The sequence below is a fragment of the Xenopus tropicalis genome, chromosome 1 (genome assembly GCF_000004195.4).
Source record: "Xenopus tropicalis strain Nigerian chromosome 1, UCB_Xtro_10.0, whole genome shotgun sequence".
Classification (NCBI taxonomy): domain Eukaryota; kingdom Metazoa; phylum Chordata; class Amphibia; order Anura; family Pipidae; genus Xenopus; species Xenopus tropicalis.
In genome coordinates, this window is record NC_030677.2 from 69,416,021 (window position 1) to 69,429,914 (window position 13,894).

The 13,894-nt window shown below is 35.9% G+C and overlaps 1 protein-coding gene across 15 annotated transcripts in view; it reads right to left on the reverse strand.

The window, feature by feature from the left end:
* Positions 1-13,894, reverse strand: part of camk2d (calcium/calmodulin dependent protein kinase (CaM kinase) II delta) — a 107,369-nt gene that overhangs the window by 57,477 nt on the left and 35,998 nt on the right. For all 15 annotated transcript variants that reach the window (XM_031890418.1, XM_031890379.1, XM_031890449.1 and 12 more), the window contains 1 exon segment: positions 11,440-11,499. In XM_031890418.1, coding sequence (XP_031746278.1) covers positions 11,440-11,499 — 60 coding nt within the window.

Below are 13,894 nucleotides of genomic sequence, written 5' to 3' on the forward strand. Positions count from 1 at the left end.
TTGATAGCCGGTGGTACTTATGATAATAGCGCCGCTTATGTTATGCTTTTTTTACACAGTTCCTGATAGCTGACGTTTCGTGCCTCTGTTAGCATGAGCTATCCATCATGATTTTAATTAATGGCATTGAGATTTGATATGCTATTGTGAACTGGGGGTTGAAAGGTGCGGTCCTGGGGAGCTGTGAATGCACACTGTGGACTACAATTGGAGTTGTTTGCTTCAATTTCAACTCCCCTAATGATACACCATTAATGAGGTTTACGTTTGCCCACTATGCCGTTTGCCACCCAGAGAACATAACCTATGAGAGGTCCATTGAGCTGTAGGTCAGCAAATGATTAAGCTGGGAACCAGCCGTTAGGCTCACCTGACTGGTATTTAGCGTCTGACCTACGGTGGTCAACAGATAGCTGAACCTTGGCTGGGGTTTGCACCCCTTGTATATATTGTATATAGTGTATATATAGATGAATTGGGGCCCCCCCTTTTTGTTATCCTTTTTCCGGTCTCAGCTATAATTGGGACACTAAAGCACTGATTGGCTAACTGTGAAAGTAATTAAAAAGAGTGTCAACCGGAAATAATTCATTGATTTTAGTTTTATTATTTTTTGGGATTGAGTGATGTTTGAACAATGAATTTGTACTTTGATCAAATATTAGTTTTTTAAATTTATGAATTTTATGAATAAAAGTTAAATTTTAAGGTAAGGCACAAAATCTATCTTTGTGTTTGTATTTCACAAACACATCCAAACATGTCGGTGAAGGCAGCTATTTAAATTTGCATGCTAACCAAACTTTTATCTCACATAAACGTATTAATGTGGAAAGGATGAAAATAACGAAAGCATAGCATACAATGCTTTCAAACCTATGGCCCCTGTGTTCACCTTGTTAAAATGCTCATCCCTATAGCTATTAAAACTCTTCAAAGGAAATACAGCAACTATGCTATTTTAGTATTATACCACCACAATTGCGATGGTGAGGTGAACAGAAACAACAGTAGCATCCCCTTCCAAAAGATGTGGTTAATTTCTCTATGAAACACTGCAAATTGTACAAAATAACCCTATGCAGTGGTATAACTACAGTAGGGGCACAGGTTGTGACTGCACCTCAGCCCACCCTGCCAGGGGGGTCCAAAAGCCATGGTGTTGTATGATATTGGTAAATAAATAGTGCCTGGTGTGTTGCAGACAGGGGCCTGATTAAAAATTCTGCACCCAGGCCTGTGGGTGTTTAGTTTCACCACCGAACCTATGCCTAAATGTGCCCCCACCGGCCCCAGAAAGGAATTAATTTTTACTAAATCATGGCAGCAGCAGCAGTACACTGTTCATTTTTATAAGGCCACTGGTATCTGCTACAGCTAGTTTTGACACTGTCACTAGGGAAGAATGATGATATAGATAGCATGATGATTTCTTTCTAAAATGGCGGCTGGTGGCACAGTGATTAAGAGCATTGGGTTCCTAGGTTCAATTCTTTTTTTTTTTTTTCAATTCTTTATTTTAAATTTTACGATTATGGGAAGGGGTACAGAAAGGAAAAAGGGGGTTCTCTTATACAATATGTCATTACTTAACTCCTAGGTTCAATTCTAGACAGGGCACTATCTGCATGAAGTCTGTATATTCTCCCCATGCTTGTGTGGGTTTCCTCCAGGTGCTTTAGCTAATTAATACAGAAAGATTGACTCCTGATTATACTGAACCTCATATGCAGCGTGAATGTGATAGGTGCCTTAGCTTGGGGTATGAACAGCTGCGAATTAAGTATTTCTAGAATATGTATATAAATAAAGGATACTAAGGAAAACCTAAACTACATCCCACTATACTACATTACAACAGCATGCATCAGCATGCCCTGGAAATCTATACAGAACAGCCTTATTCTGTGGAATTCTGTGAAGGTGCACATTCTTCTGTTAAATATTTTACATGCCTTTAAGGTCAAATATTATAAGTGGATAGGTTAAAACGCTTTCCAGCTCTACATAATGCAGCTGAAAAACTGAGCAAGAAATCTGTAAACAGAGATAATAAAAGCCTCCACAATCAATCAAAATGACATCTCAGGAGCAGTGGCTTTCTATAATGCAATAAAGAAGCATTTTGCTGTGCCATGCTGTACCATAGTGACTGTTTCTATTGCTTCATGGTTATTGTTACAGAAATGTTTTATACAAAATATACCTTGATGTAGATGTAGTGCATTCTCTTAGAAAGCAATATGACAGAGGGCTCTATCAAGTCAATGTTATCCTAAAGTGTCATGCAGATTACAGCTGAATCAGCTTTTGGACTTGTAAATGAGATACAGTGTCACAAATTGCAATATTGCCACTCATATCAGTTGAATTTTATTGAAAGTAGATGAGAGTTCAGTTCTGCTTTGTTCCAAACCACTGCATTGTAGCCACTATTTGGAAAGCATTTCTAGGGATAACTTCAGTATACACTATCTAGCATGTGTTCTACTTTCTTAACATCTGGGATCTTTAATATTAGAGAAATTTGATCACTGTACCATAAACCCAAACAGGTTTGTATTCTACCAACACGTGTACATGCTAGCTTAGTTACTATCAAGTACAAGGTAATGTTTATTATAACAAACAAAATACTGTATTTTAAATAAGGTCCATTTTTTAAAAAGAATTAAAACCCTAGACTCAGAGCTAACATAAATCACCATTATGTACAATCGTTTGGGAATAGAAGCCAATGTGGTCCTCAATCTGACTGGAAAATCAAACCTGCCTGATCAACAGCTGGGCAGTTTTCCGCCAAATATCGGTCTGGTAGGCCTGTTGGAAGGCCCCATACATGGGCAGATGAACTGCTGAATTGGTCTGAAGGGCCTAAATAGATATCTTAAATGTGCCCGTGTATGGCCACCTTGAGAGAGAAGGTTAAGAGGAACTTGTGTTAAAGTAGATGGTCAGGGTGTGTAAGCCCCAAACCCCAAGCTTTAGATTATTTCAAATTAATGAAAGCATTTGCAGACAACTGCACTCCAAACTGAATTGTTCATTAAAACTCGATTTTATTTTTAGTCTATTAAAACTCTATTGCCTGACATGTTTTGTGCCTTTGGCTTTTGTGCCTTTTAGTTATAGGCATATTTAGTTTTATTAAAAAAACGCTAATGACATCAAGTCATGAATGAATCATATGGAAAATGGCATTCCCAAATTTTGAAGCCTTTCCAGATAATAGATCCCATACATAAAGAACAGGTTGCATTGTGTATTTGAATGTATTTGTAAAGACCACCCAAGCCAAGAAACAGGTATGGATCCATTATTCAGAAACCTGTATCCAAAAAACTCTGAATTAATGGAAGGTCATCTCCCATAGACTCCAAATTTTATCAAATAATTCTTATTTTTAAAAATGATTTACTTTTTTCTCTAATAATAAAACAGTACCCTATACTTGATCCTAACTAAGATATAAATAATCCTTATTGGAGGAAAAACAATCCCATTGGGTTTATTTCAGTGGTTCTCAACCTTCCTAATGCCGCGACCCTTTAATACAGTTCCTCCTGTTGTGGTGACTCCCAACCATAAAATTATTCCTAAGACCATCGGAAATATGTGTTTTCTGATGGTCTTAGACGACCCCCTGTGAAAGGATCGTTCGACTCCCAGATTGAGAGCCGCTGGTTTATATAATGATTACATTTTTTTTTAGTAGACCTATGGTATAAAGATCCAAATTACGAATAGATCCCTTATCCGGAACACCCCAGGTCCCAAGCATTCTGCATAATAGGTCCCATACCTGTATTTTTTATGGTTCCAGCCACTTATTTGACCGCCATCTGATGTAGCTTGATAGGCAGCAAAGCAAGCTACAATATGCTACATGTGCCTGCACCCAAGCGTATTCAATGCTATCGGGTGCTGGCACAGGTAGGAGGGTTTTGAAGTGTATGTAGCGTATTCTCGGCAATGGTTTTCCGGCTTGCTGAGAATATGCTACCTACACTATGGAGGAGATTTACCAAAATACGAACGCTCCAAGCGTATTCTCGACGATTTTTTCGCGCGCCCGCAGGAGAAATTCGGAAAGGCTCTGCCACTGTTTACAATGGTTCGGTTTGAAAATTTAGTGACTTTCGGATCGCCAATACGATATTATCGTAACTAATGCGATTTTTTCGGGATATTTGCGAATTCGTGGATTAGTTAATCTGCCACTATGTGTGGTATTAGCCTAAAGCACATATCAAGAAGATGAGTGATGGCTGCTGGCAAATCAGCAAGTTCTTTGCCGTGCAAATGGGTGTCTCAGTTGCACACTGTGGAAGGTCTACAAAATATTTTCTTTGAATGTATATGCTGCGAGAAAGTAAATATGAACCAGTTATGCATGTGTGTGTGCGTATGTAATTACAGCTGAAAATGTAATAAAGAAACCTATTTGTGCATTATTGCAAATAATTAAATCAGCAAATGTGAGTTCAATTGAATGATTGATAATGCAAACACATAATTTTGCTCACACTATGACATAATAAGATTCTGGCAATGTTGTCTACTCCCAGTTTAGCCCTACTTATCCTACTGTATCTGCAACCAAAGAACTGTATTTGAAAACTAGTCAGAGATTAGAAAGTAGGAATGAGAAGTAGGGTAATTAGATAGGAAAGGCTCATTAAAAATAGACATATATGAGAACTGCCCTTAAAAGTAACAACAAAACTGAACTGGAAATGTCAAGCTGTTGCTTTCACAAGCTATAGCCTTTTATACTGCTTTGCTTAATATTTAATAAGTAGCCAAGATAATATGGCTAGTTGCTTACATCTGTTCCCTCAATTTGCAGGTTAAAAAAAAAATAAAAGTAAAAGGGCCATCAATTGCTTATGAAATGCATTTAATATAAGGGCTACAGCTTGTTCATTAGGAAAAAAAAACTTTTATATTATTGTGATGTAAAAAGAAAAATGGAATTTTTTGCTAATTAGGTAAGAAAATATGTAAATAGCCAATAATATAACTGAACCTAGTTTAATTTGAGTACAAAACTTTACTTTTTTATTAGCTATTATGCACAAGAGCAAGTTTCCCTAATGATTGCCTCCCCAGAGGTATTCACCATAGATACTAATAGTACGAACTGATTTTGGTCTATATATTTATATATATATATATATATATATATATATATATATATATATATATATATATATATATTATATATATATATTATATTATATATATATATATATATAATGAACATGTGCAACAAGGTTGTGTAGAGAATGCTGGTACATTTCTGCATTGAATTTGTATAATAAAGCAGCAAGCCAGCTATAAATCTTCACACTCTGAATACAAGAACTAACCCATTACTTGAAACCACTTCTTTCTCTAAAGAAAAATATGTTTATATGTATAAAGGAATTATTTTGCTTTACAATGGTAACATCAGGAAGTTCCAAGCCTTGATGGCAGATCATAGACTTGTGCCATCTAACACTAGCTGTTGTGTATGGTTACTCTATATATAAATCATATTGATATTTTAGTTTGTTTGTTTTTTAGCATACCCACACTTCATTTCCAGGAATACAATACTCTAGTTATAAAACGTCTTACTACATTTATTGGACTAAATATCACTTTTTAAAGCCATGTTTGCAGTGTTTAGGGTTAGTCCATCCCAAATTATTTTCCAATTTTACTTTCCAAAAGAGATAGAAAAGACAGAATGTCATTTTTAAAGATATTTTGCAGTGTTTGACTTATATTATTTTCTAAACCAAAATGTGTGCTTAGTTTTATGAAAAAGGGGTTTGAAAATAAATAACCGTTGACATGACTGATAAACATAAAAGGAATTTACATATACAATAAACTGTATGCCACAGTAACCGCATGACTCTGAACTAAATACGCCTGACTTTGCAGAGGGTTTGAGAACTCACTGATAACTGAGATAAACCACTAGGTTAGGTTTCAGCATTTACTCCACAACTAAAGTTCATCTCTAGTACTCCAACAAGGGAATTTTAATTAGCAGGAACTTTACAAAACAGTACAATAATATCCTGGCTTTTTATATTAGCTGATTAAAAAAGGGATACTAGACCAGGACAAACTGTTCCTTTTATTACATAACCCTAACTAGTCATACATAAGCGGTTGCTTCCGTCAGTCCTTGTTTTGCATACTTTGGACTGTTGTGATAATTCTGCCATGGTAATTTTTACCGTATTTGAGATCTCTTGACAATTTTCCAAAAGGAAATACATTTCGCAGCAAAACATTTGTTGTTTATTCTCTATTTCAAATCTGCCTTTCGAGATTTTGATTTTTAACTTCTGTCTTGATTTTGTATCTACATAAGTGCTTAAGAGTTATTCTGAAAAAATAAAACTGCAAGATGGAAGCAATTAGAAACATCTTTTTTGTATTCCTTTGAGAATTGCTTTTATTTCTGAATCATTAGATGACAACTGACAGGAGGCCATGGTTGCATGTAAGAGGTTACAACTATTAAAGGATACTTTTTCAACCCCTGAAATTGGCTTCAGCTGTCACATTTACTTTATGAACAATCTTTTAATTATCCGCAAGAGATTGAACTGCCTTCCCAATAATCTTTTGCTATATTTTTATTTGCTAAAAGCAGTAAATAGCAAATTGTTTCCAGTAAAATGACAGAATAACATAGGGGTAAATATAAAACAATTCATAAAAAGAGAAAAAATTTAATGCATAAAAATAACATTTCTATTTGGCTATTTAATACTCTTCGGTAGATAGTTATTGAATTTTAATAGCACATTTAGAAAGCTTGCTTAAAGCTTGTATTTTTTGCCAAAGATATCACATGCAATGTTGTATCGACTGGCACATAGGGTCACTAAAGCTTTATTAAATTCACACAAAGAAATAATTTTTCACCTTCTGCCAATTTTTTTCAGTTATTACATTGTCCCATAGTGTGTAAACTTCTAGTAACTGACTGAATATAGAACAGGGGGATGTCTGTTTCTTTTTGTTTTGTTTTTGAGGATCAAACAGAAAATGATAAGTTAGCCATGAACATGCAGTATATGTTTATACAGTATGTTGCGGCAGGGATATATTACAAGCCTTTAATATGTCAGACTGCTTTCTTAAAGTTCCGGGAAAAGTTTAACAAAAATAAAACCTTCCAGATGGCAATCCAAATAATGTTTTGCAAAATCAGTTTAGCAGAGTTTAATTTTATAATGCAATCTGCCTTAGCCGCCAGAAATGTCTTTATTGAATAAGTGCTGACAGTAATAAATTTGTCTAGCAAAACCTACTCCCCAAGCTGTGAGGGCACTGTATGGATGCTGGTGTGCCGTATGCATCATTGGTTTCCTTATTGTGCTAGTAAGATATTTAGTATAGTAATAATGTACAGCCCTGTGTACATAAGTAGCGCTTTATAAGATATACATACATACAAGTAATTCATTGATTATATACTACTCTATCATTAAAGTAGTTTTCTCCCCATTTGAGGCAAGTACTAAGGCAAGTTTCTGCTTAAAGGGGCTATTCATCTTTAAATCATCTTTTAAGCAGTAATCTAGAATATAAAAAGGAACAAAAGGTAAACCTAAATCAGGGGCCCTTTGTGCACCCCCCCTCCACTCCTGAAGCAAAGCACCCATCCCAGAAAGGCCCTGTTACCTATACCAATCTTAAAAATACAGGAAAGGCCTCCTTTTTTCCAGTCCTCCACTCTCAGACTATGATCGAGCATTCACAAGTCAAATGTACACACACTCTTACTTAACTATCGCCACAAGAGAGCAAAGAATTGGAAGACAACCAGCCTGTCATATTGCAGAGCAAATCTGTATTTTGCCATGGTACCAGGTACCATGAGCAGGGAATCACAGATACATTATCCATCACAACTCAATGTGGGATTGGTACCATAGAAGAAGTTGGTGCAAAATGTTTATATCTAGCTACGTTGATCTGTGGCCTAACTTGTAAGCACTGGGGTCCTGAATGTAACCCTGAACCACCACAGCAAGCTCATTAAAGGTAAGAGAGGGGCTACTTTACAGCAGACCCTGTGGCCCAGGCCCCTCTGTACTCTGGGCTGTGGGGTCTGCTCAATAGCATAGGTCAGCTAGTAACTGGCCAAGATTCACATCAGTCATGTTTTCAGACTTTTGATACCAGTTTTAAACTAAACAGCCCATGCAAAAAGCAGACTGTCAAATGTAAAACCGGCAGGTGCCAACCTTAGACCTGTCTCTGGGATGCTGCTAAATGGTGTTGTATTATGTGTGTACACTTAACCCCAATGTTCTACAATACTAATTGGGATGTGCACTAGAATCTGACTTATGACGTAGCTTAATTAATTATAATTGAGTATATTTTTAATCCACAAAATCTTTATGTGTTGACTGTATTCCTTTTTATTTCTTTGCACTTAAACAGATACTAAATCATTGCTGATCCCTACATTTATATGTACTGTATATCTGAATTGTTTTTAAGAGATTGCTAAAAGCATTTAATGATATCAAGCTTAAATACTGTATGCAGTCAGACTAAATAATTTATGAGACCATTTCTGTTTGGGAAAAAGCACTTATTTTAACTCTGCTGCAGAGAGTTCATGAAAAATATATGTAATTGGTATGGTTAAATATTACAAACAGTTTTTGAAGATATTCATTATTAACATAAAGAATGCTGTTCAATAACTGGGTTTTTGCACACAAACTAGATTTAAAAAATGTGCTTTGTCTGCATAAACAAGTTAAAGGTCAGCTATCATAGTAAAATAGTTTGACCCACAAGAGGTGAGTACTAATCTAGCCCGCATTCTGACTAGGGTAAACAATACTATTTGGGACAGAAAATACATCTAACGAGCACTATTTCACACAGATCAGGAGTGAGCTCCTGGTATAGATGACCTTATAGGACTCTAAGCATGTGAATAATGGCTTAAGTCCTAATATGGCCATAAATAATGCATGTGAGACTTGCATCTGCTTTGGGAGACCAATAAGAGCATTTTCTGACACAAATAGTATTGTTTCCTGTAACCGGAATTTGGGCTCTTATGCAAAGAATACTGAAGGAAAGCTACAGGCTGCTTGAAAGTGTCTCTTTTCCAATATGTAAGATTTCTGATATAGTACCACTATAGCATAGTATTTTAATTTTAGAACTGTGGCACATAATGAAATAATTTTTTGTAGCATACACATTACTTAACATATAATTCAGCAGCTTGGAAGAAGCAAATTATGTTTTAATACAAGAACATTTTTCCTCAGCCAGATAATATGGCAGATAGACAAGAATCAGCATGACAGCATCTACACTCCGAACAGTTTTCGGATGAGACTGCACGTCAGGCCGGATGCAGGCACACAAAACTAATTTGGTTCTGCACCCAGACCCCTTTTTAGTATTCATTCATTAACTAGAAATGTATTGATTTCATTCAATTGATCAAGTATTAATTTATTCATTGTATGCACAACCCTCCCCATAAGTAAAATTACATGTCCATGTCTGCCTCTCAATGCCAATTATGAAGAACTTCAATTGGTGCATATTTTAGGGTGCAAATGGAAAGGAGTAGCAGGACAATGTAGGATGTGACTGCCAGGGCTGTGAAGTCGGAGTCGAGGAGTCGGAGGCAATTTTGGGTACCTGGAGTTGGAGTCGGCAAAAAATGAACCGACTCCAACTCCTACTAAATTTTAATGGGAATAAAAAAAATAAAAATAAAGCAAGTTTAAATGTCCCAATTCACAAACAGTCATAATTAATTACTTCTCTGCTATAAGAATAAAGCCCAATGCACGCAGTGCATAAACGAACACATTGAGTGACCATGAAGCATGCTTTTCATTGACTGTATGAATGTATAAAATACATTAGCATATTAAAAACAGAGGAGTCGGAGTCGTGGAGTCGGAGTCAGAAGTATCAGAAACTGAGGAGTCGGAGTCGGAGAATTTATCTACCGACTCCACAGCCCTGGTGACTGCTCAGGTTTATGAATCAGCAGAGAATGCAAGTGAGCATTAGTGCTACCATAAAAATAAGATGCCCCCCACCCTTATGGTATATTAAATTAGTAATTAAACAACCTAGGTATAAAATAACTCCTACTAAAACTTTATTTACTGCTTCATGAAAGATATTAGTAATTGGCCCCTAATCAATCAATCAAATTTGAAAAAATTGTATTTATTCACATATCTTTTAGATTAACACCCATGATAAGCTACAAACAAGAAATTAGAGTACTATAAAAAAATACAAACTACACAAAATACTTGGTATTAGATATATGGCTCACAATAAGAAGTAAGAAAAAAGAAATAGTGCCATTCTAAAACAAACATACAACAAAAAAATGTTCCTAAGACAACGTAGTCGGATTTATAGATGTTTTAGTAATAAGTTGACAGTGTGAAACTGGCTATTTTAATTAATGCTGGGCAGAGATTTATATAGTTTATTGTGCTATCACAGATGGCACTGGGTATGGGTATGGCTACTGCTACAGCCTACTCTTAGTTGGCACTTCTTTGTCACTAAGAATTATTGAGTAGAAGACAACATTCACCTTACACATAAGCCAAAAAATGTGTTGTATTAAGTATTTATTCAACCAATTATTTTAAAATTATCACTAATAAAGGGTTGCCAATGGTAAACTACTCCTTAAGGGGACCACCATTTCTGCAACATGCCTTTCTCACAAAGATAATTGTGTAGGCTACAGGCACATTTAGAGGTTTATTATCTAATAGTTAAGTGTAAGGCAACTAGACTTGTTAAGTGACTTGCTGAGTAATCCTGAAAATGTTTCACCACCCATCTGAACAGCTTCTATAGTTCAACAAAGTAGTAGGGAATTCCCCAACTCAAATTTATGATAGCTGATAGATTCACATTACACAGCAGCTCAGAAACTAGTGCATATTACATATTAATTAATGAGCCCTGTAGCATAAGCCAGGGCTGCAACTATGGGTAGACACACTAAGCATTAAGGGGGTGTTGAGGTGCCAGGGCTCTAGGCATGTACATCTTCTGTCTCTGCTACTGTTGTGTATGGGGGGTGAAATAAGTTTGCAGGAGGGGCTGGAGAAGAGCTGGGTTTAAAGTAAAACTATACCCCTGAACAATGTAGGCCTCCATAAAAATATATTGCATAAGAATGCCTTGCAAAAGATGACCTATCAAGATCATAGATAGGAACGGTTATGGTCAACTTTGAAGACACTGATCACTGAACATATGGCTACTAAGCCTCTGAGCTGGTACAGATAAAGCATATAAAATAAAGCATTTTTAGCTGTACACTTCTTGGTACAAAGGAACACACAAAGGAACAAAATTATCATAACATTTCTTACTACTTAAATAAAATATTACCAATATTGGGATGCTTAAGAAGACGGCAGATTCTTGCTTCACGTTCCAATTTCTGATGATCTGTAAAGGAAAGAAATTATATTTATTATAAGATTATTGGACTGCTACCACAGCTCTACAGACATTTTTTCACCACCATAAAACTGAAGTATGTTTATCTTTTACTTAAATAAAAACCTAGTTTAATACAATATTCGGTGAGTGTATGGCAGATTAACGAGACAACCGATATTGCAAAAGCTCCAGATATCGGTCGTCTCATCGATCAGACGGGTCAAAAGATTTTGATGGCACCCGAGCAAAATCTGTGTTTAGGGCTGAATTGTCAGGTGAAGGTAGAATCCCTATTGTTTCTACCTCCATATCTGAGGATTCAGCCCTCAACGTCAATAAAGGGAACGAACGATCTTTATTGTTACGTCTATGGCCACTTTAGTCCTTTGGATCTTACCCCTCATTCAGATCAAGGTCTGAAAACAGATTCCTGAAATTTGTATATCCATATCAGTATAAGCAGCACATTATCCAGTCATTTGTGCCAATTATTCCACCTGGTGCTTCACAAATACTTTTATTACACTTATTTACAATGAATGATAAATCTGTTCAGATATTTATTATTAACCTATATTTAAAAAATCAGCACTATGAACACAAGAAGAGCCATATAAAATATATACACACATAGAAATAGATAGGTATAGTTTAAGAATGAACGCTTTATGTTTGAGGTCGACAATGGGTTTTAAAGCTGCACTCCCATCAAAAGACCCCAGTGAGGGTCTAAACACTGATTTTTTAGTAACACCGATATTGATGGCAAAGCCCTGTTTGCGCAAGAGTTTTTTTTATCTTTATATATTAAACACACATACACAGCAAGACATACATCTGATGAAACAATGCATTTCTAAGCCTTTAAAAGGAATTACTGGGATGATACACAGACTTGCTTGATTTAAGAATTGCCTTCAACTGACCTAAATTTGATGATAATTCTAAAAGGTTTATTGAGGTCAACATAAGTCTCAAGTGTTCTAATTTTACAAAAACAGAAAATAAAGAGCAAGCATTTAAATAGCCAATAATCTCTTCTGTGAATGAAATGTTATGAATGAATTGTTCCAACTGGCATCTGTTAAGTACATATATATATATGGAGTTGAAATTCACTGAAACATTTAGAGAGGCGACTACCAAAACATCTGCTAGTAAAGTGTTAATGTGCGGAATGTCAATGTTGCCTTTAAGGATGCCTAGAAGGACACAGATAAAAGGTGATTACACACTAGTACAGACATGTTCTTTTATTCAGGTACAAGCTTTGATTCTTGTGACATGTTCCCTAGAAAATTCCTAAATTCCACAAGATGGATTTCATTATGATTCTAATCATTTATTTATGTAGCACTAAAAAGGGGGGATTGATTTATGCAAAATCCCTGATTTAATATTTTATTCATCTTTTTTTTTTCAAGTGCATACATTTTCATAAACTGGAGTTTTTAAGTCCAAGTTCATAAGCATTTATCAATCGTATTTGTGCATTTATTTTTATGCCGAAGCAGATATAACTTTCTGATTGTGATATGCACAACCAAAAAAGGAACACCTGGGGGCTGATTCATCAAAGTAAGAGTTTGAATCCCGAAATGGTTAAAAATTCGGATTGGATACGATAATTTCTCATGATCGGAAATGTCCAGAAAATGCTTACTAAAAAAACGTATTAGACACGATTATATCGTATTGGCTATCCAAAAGTCACGACATTTTCGTATCAGAACAATGGTAAACGGCGGGAAAACCTTTCTGACTTTGATCCTTCTGTGCATGTTTTTGGAAGCCTCCCATAGGACTCAATGGCACTCTGCAGCTCCAACCTGGCCCAAGGAAAGTCTCCCATAGGACTCAATGGCACTCTGCAGCTCCAACCTGGCCCAAGGAAAGTCATGATAACGAAGCTTGAATGAATCCAAAACTTTTGTACTCGGCCCGACAAATACGATTTTGTCTCACAAATTGTTGCGCGTTTTTGTCGCAAAGTATGAAAAAGTTGAGCAAATTAATGAAAAAGTACAGTACGAAAACTAGACTAAAAGAAAAACAACTAAAACTTAGATATACTAAAACTTTTCTCATTTTTTTTATTTTAAAACTTTGAATAAACTCATTTCCACAAATGTCTGCCATTTACTGAAAAGTGTGAACTGAAAAAGTCTGTGCAAAACTTTTTCGAATTGTCGCACAAAAAAGCAGTGTCAAAAATCCAAAACCACCAACATTTCCAAGCAAAAGAAGTGTCCTCCAGGGAAGGAGCCCCGAACCCACCCTGATGGATTCCGACAAATCCCGAACCAAATTCTAATTAGCATATGCTAATTAGGATTGTGAAGGGTTAAAAGTTGCCACGCACGCAGCTAAAAATTTTTCACCCCTAACTTTGAACCCTTTC